This window comes from Cucurbita pepo, chromosome 8 (genome assembly GCF_057944985.1).
Source record: "Cucurbita pepo subsp. pepo isolate OVF chromosome 8, ASM5794498v1, whole genome shotgun sequence".
Taxonomy (NCBI): Eukaryota; Viridiplantae; Streptophyta; class Magnoliopsida; order Cucurbitales; family Cucurbitaceae; genus Cucurbita; species Cucurbita pepo.
Window position 1 is genome coordinate 8,094,821 of NC_141805.1, and position 9,205 is coordinate 8,104,025.

The window sequence follows — 9,205 nt, forward strand, 5'->3', positions numbered from 1 at the left end:
TGTATCTATACTTCACAACAAAATGGAGTCGTAGAATTTAAGCATCGTCATATCCTAAATGTAGCTAGGTCTATTCTTTTTCAGTCACAAGTTCCACTTAATTTTTTGGGAGAATGCATTTTAACTGTTGTTTATCTTATAAATAGAACACCATCACCATTGTTATCTAACAAGACACCCTTTGAAGCACTCTACAAACGACTACCTACATTTCACCATCTTAAAGTTTTTAGTTGTAAGTGTTATGCAACTGTAGTACATCCTAAGCAAAAATTGGAACCTCGGGCAATTTCTTGTGTTTTCATAGGATATCCTTGTGGTCACGAAGGTTACAAATTGTATGACATGCAATCTAAAAAATTCTTTATCAGTCGTGATGTTAAATTTTGTGAAAATGATTTCCTTGTCCATCAGCATCACAAACTATGACATTAGCTCCTTCAACTCCCATTTTATCATTTCATGATCCATCCTACTAAAACATCCATTCTAGTCCTCCCCCTTCTATTCCTCCTATTCCTTCGTCGTCTCCTCTGCCTTTTATTCCTTCTCCAAATTCATCAGTTCCAGATTCACCAGATTCACCCACTAAATCTAATTTTATCCCACCTGATATATCAGTTCCACTCTGACGTTCTACTCGTACCAAACAACCTCCAGCTTGTTATAATGATTATGAGATGTCTTTTGGAGCCAATCATTTAACCTCTAGCTCAAGTCCCATCACCGACACCAGGTATCCCCTTCATCATTACCTTTCATTCTCTCATTTTTCTCCTACTCAACGTGCTTTTCTAACTCTTATTACACCCCAGACAAAACCTAAAACCTATGATGAGGCAGTTGGCGACCCATTATGGTAACAGGCTATGAATGATGAAATTGTAGCTTTGAAACGTAATCATACTTGGTCTCTCGTTCCTCTACCACCCGGCCATAAAGCTATTGGCTGTTGTTAGGTGTACAAGATTAAACACAACTCTGATGGTTCTGTTGAACGTTATAAAGCTCGACTGATAGCAAAGGAATACACTCAGGTTGAAGGTGTTGATTACAAAGAGACATTTTCTCCTACAGCGAAACTTACTACACTTCGTTGCTTACTCACTATTGTCGCGACTAAAAAATGGTTCACTCATCAGTTGGATGTTCAAAATGCCTTTCTCCATGGTAATCTCTGACGATGAAGTCTATATTTCTTTACCACCAGGTATTCGCCGACAGGGGGAGAATACAGTATGTCGGCTCCATAAATCTCTTTATGGTTTAAAACAGGCTTCTCGCAATTGGTTCTCCATATTCTCTACCACTATACAAAATGTAGGCTACACTCAGTCCAAAGCAGATTACTCTTTATTTACTAAGAGTAAAGGTACTTCTTTACTGCAGCTCTTATCTATGTTGATGATATTCTGTTGACAGGCAATGATCTCAAAGAAATTCAACATCTCAAGACTAGTTTACTTGAGAAATTCCTTATAAAAGATTTAGGGAATTTGAAATATTTCCTAGGTATTGAATTTTCTAGGTCTAGAAAATGAATCTTTATGTCTCAAAGGAAGTATGCTCTAGACATTCTTCAAGACACGGGTCTTACAGGAGCACGTCCAGAAAAATTTCCTATGGAGCAAAATCTGAAACTTTCTTTAACATAAGGAGAAAAGTTGAATGATCCAAGTAAATATAGACGGTTGGTTGACAGATTAATATATTTAACCCTTACTAGGCCTGACATAGTGTATTCAGTTTGTATGCTTAGTAAATTTATGAATGAACCAAGAAAACCACATTGGGAGGCAGCTCTTCGAGTTTTGAGATACATCAAAGGTACTCCTGGTCAAGGACTTCTACTCCCATCTCAAAATAACTTAAGATTACAAGCATATTGCGATTTAGACTGGGGTGGTTGTCGAACTTCCAAACGGTCTATTTCTGGGTTTTGCATTTTCCTTGGAAATTCAATTATTTCTTGGAAGTCTAAAAAACAAACCAATGTGTCCAGATCATCAGCAGAATTTGAGTATCGAGCTATGGAAAATACTTGTTTAGAGTTAACTTGGTTAAGATACATTCTCCAAGACTTGAAAGTTTCACTGTCCGAACTAGCATTATTGTATTGTGATAATCAAGCAGCATTACACATAGCGGTCAATCCAGTTTTTCATGAACATACGAAAACACATTAAAATAGATTGTCATATAGTTTGAGAAAAATTACAAGCTGAAATCATCAAACCGTGTTATGTTTCTACTAAAATGCAATTGGCAGATAGTTTCAGTAAAACTTTGGGAAGACATCAATTTGATTTTTGAAAGACAAGTTGGGTGTGATTGACGTACACTTTCCAACTTAAGGGGAGTATTGAGATATAATATTTAGAGTATATATTATTTATGGAATATATCTTAGATATTATATCTTAATATTCTTTATTTATGATTTGATTTATAGTATATTTTATTTTATTCTCAATATTTAATTAGTTTATATTTTCATTATTAGTAGGTATTAGTTGGTAGTTTGTATTCTATTTAAAGCTTATGAATATGAATGAGAATACACACCTTCGATCATCTTTTCTTTTATATTGTTCATTACTTCCCATTTAGGGCTAAAAAGGAGAAAGTTGTCCACCTAGAAGTTCCTAATTTGATTGTCAATAACCCACGTGGCTTACTGATTTAGATTATAATTGTCATGTCATCGCTCAAAAATTTGAGTTCCATATTGCTTGAGGGTCAGAAATTTATTTCTAGATTTTCCGGCGGCTACAGCATCATGATTCAACATAAATGTTTTGATATTTTACCAAATAACTCAATCAAATTTGCAATTAGGCTCGATTTATGCAAATTAATCTTCTTTTCATGTTGAACCACAATGGACTATTCATGCTTACTAATTAGAATAAATGAAACCATTAATGAAAAATTTGTTTGTATGAGTACTACAAAAAATGCTTGGTATATAACTCTACATTTGGAGAGTTATCACATATTGTTAAGTATATCAGATCATAACATGTATCATATTATTAACATATCATATCATAATCATTTCATAACACACTCATAACATTTCATAAACATCTTATACATATCAAACATATGACACGTGCAAGATCATAAGGCACGTTTCAGCATACGGAACACAATTTCTAACCATGCCGATATAAACAACTTACCTAGTTGGCCCTAGCGGACATTCTCTCTAAACTTAAATACTTAATTTCCTCCTTCCAATTTGTTCCCATTATCGTCAAGGTGTTTCACCCTATTAGAATATTCACTCAATAATCTTAGTAACGTCACATACTTCTCTCGCCACCTCTGTGTCTGGTGCTATTTCCTCACATACTTCTCTTTGGCTTTTTCCTTTTGTGTTTAACATAATCAATGAGGTAGTAAGTACCCCTCACGACTAAAGGGACGTAATGAAAGCATGGGAAAGTGGTTGAGGCATGAATCACAGTGCTGGCTCAAAATCTCGAAATTTTTAGCGAGCGCCATTTTCTAACTTTTTTTTTTTTCAATTCATTACAGTGACGTATCGTTAATGAATGAAAAATTAATATGTTAAAGAGTTAGTTAATGTTCTCCCATAGCTCATTGAGTTAAAAGAAAATTTTGAAATATTGAAACTAAAATTAATATATTTGATATACTTCATGTTAAGAGAAAATAATATAATTAATGAAAGGGTTCAAATTAATATTATATATATATATATATATATATATATATATATTCCATATATTCTCCCTAAGTTCTAAAATAGGATTATAGGGTTGAGCCCCATCCCTCGTGACTTCCCTATGGTTGAAATTCTTTCATTCCTCCCGAGACGTTCACAAGCTAATTTATTGGTTTTAGAGTCACAGCAAAGAAAGATCTTAAACTTCTACGTCATTAGAAAATACCAAGGAAACTTTACAACCTACAGTTTTTAGAAAGGACGGTAAAGTCCTGACTCTCCTACTAAATGTTTTATTTTAATTCTTAATAAAATCAAATCGGTTCTCGATCAAAACTCAGAGGAGTCTTGAACAACCTTTAAAGATTGAGTCTGGGTAGCCCAAATACGATATTAAAGGAGATTTAGAAGCATCGTAATTAGGTTAAATACGAGAATTGAACCATCAATTAATTGGTATATTTTCTCCTTGGATTCACAATGTCACACTCAAAACAATAAAAAAAAAAAAAAAAAAAAAAAAAAAAAAAAAAAAAAAAAAAAAAAACTAAGTAAAATAGGGAGTTAAAAGTCTTAGTTTATAACGCATGTAATGCCAAAGTCAGATTGATATACATTTGGCCTTTTCAATAATGAGTAGATTTGAAATTACGAGCATTTACTTCTTTTGTAGCTCTATTGTGGGTGTGATCTATATTACATGCCTATCAATATGGATTGGGGTTGAACAATACTCACCACATTTACATGGGATTCCAAACTTATTCATTTTATACCAAATCTTATACTATTTTAAATAAATGTGTTGTTAAAATATTACTATTTGTATTCATAATTTAATCAAAATGAATGAAAATGGGGGATCGAGGGTTTTGAATTAGATGTGACGACCTGATTTTCTAAAATTTTAAATCGATCGAGATTTGTTATCATATACATTCTCACGTCGTTTAAAGTAGAGAAAACGAATAAAAAAAGAAAAATCGAGTTAGATTAGTCCAAGTAAACTAGACCAAACATATACTAGCAAATCAAATAAGAGTGGCTGAAGTGAACCAGTTTACGGTCCAACAAAATCGACAATTGTAGGGGTCAAGGCATCGAGAATCTAACCATTTTCCATGTGCAAGCCATGGGCATAAGGACCAAGTGTTCTTCTCCAATGGTCGTGGCATGGCGTCGACAGTGGTGAATGGTGAGTAATGGATCCTTCACGATGCTTATACGAACCTACAACAATAACAAAAGATAGATGATCATTGATTGAAATCAAAAGAGAAACTAACCTTATCCCCATCTGAATCTTGAGGCTCTTAGACACAATGGTCAACCACAAGCAAAATGAAGGAACACAACGACAAATTTCCAACTAAGAATTCAAGAAGACGATTCATCAGTATGGTTGAGTCGATCTTCAAGAGTAGAATGCAAACGAAAGTTTCTTCCCACGAACAACAAATCAAACCCGATAATGTCAACAACCTTCTCAATGATGCAAACGAAACTAAAATCTCAATTTTCTCTCTCTCGATCACCACGAAATTCCTTTTACGAGGAGTTGTAGGCTCGACCTTTATAGTCAACAACTCTATCTTTTATATATAATTTTCTAAATAGGAATCGTTAGATTAGAGGTAGGTAGGGAGTGCATTCCATATCCTCCTCCAAAAAAAACGAAATTCATGTTTATTTATTTTTGTAAATTATAAGAATGTAATGATAATGATTTTAAGTATATTTTGAAAATTTCAAACTCTCAACTAATATTATAAAAACAATTATAAACATATAAATTTGTTTAATAAAAGCTTTAATTATGCTTGACTTTGTAATTAGAATTGAAATATTTAATTTTTTTTTTTTTAAACTTGAAATTAAAATAAAATATAAAAAGATGGAAAAGTTGGAAAGCCAAACTAATTGAAGATTCTTTTAATTGCAACAACAATGTGCATAGTTGTCACAGAATTATTTATATTAAAAAAAAAAAAAAAGAAAAAAGAGAAGAGAAAAGAAAATCATCATCCATCCCCTCCTCTCCTCTCTCATGTCTGTTGTCTCCTACAAATATTCTTACACCAGTGGATTTGTCACCCTCTCTCTCTCTCTCTTTCTCTCTCACCTTCAAACGTTTCATCGAAGAAATTTCCATTTCTTTTGATTTATTTAAGGGAAGAAGTGGCAATTCCAAAGCAAACCAAACCAAACCAAACCAAAAGGAGAGAGAGAGAAGAGGGGATGGGATGGGCGCATCCTCTGTTTTCCTTCCCTAACTATTCTTATTCCTCTTCCTCTTCCTCCTCCTCTTCCGTTTCTTAGATCTTAGTTTTCGATTCTTCATCTGGATCCTTCTCGATGGTGATTTCATGTCTCTGATTCTCTCGTTTTTTCATCCAACTTTTTCTGGGTTTTTTTTTGTTTAATTTTTGTTTTCGATGCTTGTAGGAGCTTGGGTCGTCCTTTCGTTGATTGGAAAGCATCGGATGATTAACGATTGAATCTCTTTTTTGTTTTTTTTTTTTTTTTGTTTTTTTTGTTTTTTGTTGGTGTGAATTCAAAGCGCCAGTTGGATTCTGTCTGAATTTACAGTTAAGAATTTCCCCTTTCGTTGCTGCTTAGTTGAATCGACATTTTCGATTGGGTTGTTTTTTGATTTGGGATTTGGGATTTGGGATTTGGGATCGGGTTATGTGTTCCGAGTTCGAATCGGATGATATATATATATATATATATATATATATGTTTGTTTTTGAATTTTGATCTGAATTGGGCGTTTTGCGATGTGTAATAAATCGGAATTGGTTGGATGATTGATTGTTTGGTAATAGAAAAGATGGAATCGGATCTTGGCAAGCTCTTCATTGGCGGAATTTCTTGGGATACTGATGAAGAGCGTCTTAGGGATTATTTTGGCAGCTATGGCGAAGTGGTTGAGGCTGTGATCATGAGGGATCGTTCCACTGGCCGTGCTCGTGGCTTTGGATTTGTTGTCTTTGCAGATCCTGCGGTTGCCGAAAGGGTTATTTTGGAGAAGCACATCATCGATGGCCGCACTGTGAGATTTTCTGCTTCTAACATCTGATTTCTGTTCTTCTTGATTTCCTGAGATTCAAATCTAATTCTGAATAAATTTAGATGTGATGCGTTCTGTTGATGCAATTTGTAGTATCTGAATGGTTGAATTCTGTACTGGTTTGTGTGAAATTGGAGTTTCTTTCTTGTTAAATGTATCGTTTTCGATTATCAGGTTGAAGCTAAGAAGGCTGTTCCAAAAGATGATCAGAACACATTGAACAGAAACAATGGTAGCATCCATGGTTCTCCTATCTCGGGACGAACAAAGAAGATTTTTGTCGGAGGTTTAGCTTCGACAGTCACGGAGGCCGACTTTCAGAAGTATTTTGATCAGTTTGGCACAATTACTGATGTTGTTGTTATGTATGATCACAGCACGCAGAGGCCGAGGGGTTTCGGCTTCATTACTTACGACTCGGAGGAGGCGGTCGATCGTGTGCTGCATAAAACCTTCCATGAGCTCAATGGAAAGATGGTTGAGGTGAAAAGAGCAATTCCAAAAGAGCTAACCCCAGGGTCCAACCGAAGTCCTATTGTAGGATATAACTATGGTATGAGTAGAGCTAGTGGTTTTCTTAACAGCTATACTCAAAGCTATAACATGAGTCCTCTCGGAAGTTACGGAGTCCAAGCAGATGGTAGGTTGAGTCCAGTTATTAGCAGTCGTACCGGGATTCCTCATTTCGGTACTAATAACTATGGAGTTGGTGTGAATTTGGAGCAAGGACTGAGGCAAGGCTATGGTAGGAGTTTGAACATTGTGAACAGCCAAGCACAGGAGCAAATGTTGAATTCCTATTACAATGGGAATTCAAATAGGTTCATTACCCCAATTGGCTACAGTGGGGGAAATGGAAGAGGTGATTCTCTGTTAAGCTCGAGTACGTGGAATGTGTGGGGAAATGGAAGTATGAACAATGCCATGAACTCGCCCGACCCTGGCGCTTTCTCTGCCTCTGGAATGGGGAACTTCCGAGTGGCGTATGGAAACAACGACGATAATTGGAGTTCTGCTGCTGTTGGTAATCATGTTGGAGTGAATGCTCCTCCTGGCTACACTAATAACAATGGTTATGGCATTGGAGAGAGTGAGTTTGGGATCAGAGGAGGAGGCTATGGAAGAAATGGAGTAGTCTCGAGCGTGGCAACACGAAAAGCCTTCGCTGAAACGACCGATGGTTACGAGAGGTCGTATAGGGAGCTGTACCGTGATGGAACGGTGCATGACGATTCAACATGGCCGTCTACCACTCCCGAACTGGATGGTTCTGTGCCATTTGGTTATAGTCTTGGTAGCCTTCCTTCAGATGATCCAGCCAAAAGCTCTGAGAATTTTCTTGCTAGTTATGATGTTTCAAGCAGACAGTCATCTAGAGGTAACACCCTACACCCTAGGCTTTGTTTTATAACATCATAATATCCAATTATACTGCTAGGAGGCTTCATTAAAAACACTCATTAGTTATCTGATTATGATTCTAGAATTGCAATGAATTGGTATTTGATTGTTGTTGGGTTAACAGGAATCGCTGCGTAGAAGATTGTCGTTTGGATTTTTCGAACATGAATGAATATAGTGCAATGAATGAAAGATAGGGAAGATGGATATTTGTGATTCGTGAGTTTTATATATACCCCGGTAGCTTGCTCGTTCGTTTGTTTGTTCGTTGGTTCAGTTGATGAGTTAAAAAAGGGAACACTGATCTTGTAACAATTTGACTTGGTTCGTCGATCCGAAGGCGATACATAGGGAGGGAGATACATAATAATATATATTTGGAAGGAAAGAAGAAGAGAAAGGGAAATGGAGAATTGTAATTTTTGTTATGTGTTTTGGATTTTTGGTTAAGAAGAGAGAGAGAGAGAGAGAGAGAGAGATAGGATTGGTAATGTTGGCATTTGATTGAGGTGTAAAAGCAGCAGATTGGCAGATAGAGATACTCCAGAAGAGTGATTGTTATTTTTATCCCATGATATCCAGTGAGTGAGGCATGGCAGCAGCAGCAGTAGCAGTAATATCATTATCATTATCATTATCATTATCAGTATCATTTGATTTAATGAGGAACACAGGTTATTTATTCTATACATATATATATATATATATATATATATGCTTACTTGGGTTATGCTGCTGCTGTGATTGATTTGTTCATATGTTTATGAGAAGAGAATCAATGAAGCAGCACATTATTTCATTCTGTGATTGATTGATTGATTGATTATATGTTGAAGAAATTGTGTTTTGTTTTTGTTTTTGTTTTTGTTTTTGTTTTTGATCCATTTCTGTATGCCAATTTGATTCTCTTCTGTTCTCATCCTTTGTAGATTAGGATATGCTTTGCTTTTTTGGCTTTTGCATCTCAAGAATTCAATGCTTTTGTTGTGTGGTCCTTTCATTTATATTCCTTCTTCTTCTTCACCAATATATGGATA

The 9,205-nt window shown here is 35.4% G+C and overlaps 1 protein-coding gene across 2 annotated transcripts; it reads left to right on the plus strand.

The window, feature by feature from the left end:
* The first annotated feature begins 5,709 nt into the window (after nt 1-5,709).
* Nucleotides 5,710-8,967, plus strand: LOC111784420 (heterogeneous nuclear ribonucleoprotein 1). 2 transcript variants are annotated; one of them, XM_023665135.2, is made up of 5 exons: nt 5,710-6,052; nt 6,140-6,282; nt 6,523-6,749; nt 6,942-8,145; nt 8,293-8,967. In XM_023665135.2, the coding sequence occupies exons 3-5, from the start codon at nt 6,528-6,530 to the stop codon at nt 8,304-8,306; spliced, it is 1,440 nt and encodes a 479-aa protein (XP_023520903.2). In that variant the 5' UTR covers nt 5,710-6,052; nt 6,140-6,282; nt 6,523-6,527; the 3' UTR covers nt 8,307-8,967. The 2 variants fall into 2 exon arrangements, with proteins under 2 accessions (XP_023520903.2, XP_023520902.2); XM_023665134.2 differs by having other exon boundaries at nt 6,140-6,749.
* Nucleotides 8,968-9,205: the final 238 nt, after the last annotated feature.

Bases quoted from the DNA above. Each gene is read 5' to 3' on its own strand.
- LOC111784420 (XM_023665134.2), top strand. From the start codon at position 6,501: ATGATTGATTGTTTGGTAATAGAAAAGATGGAATCGGATCTTGGCAAG. The intron at 6,750-6,941 runs GTGAGATTTTCT...TTCGATTATCAG, and splicing joins ACATCATCGATGGCCGCACT to GTTGAAGCTAAGAAGGCTGT.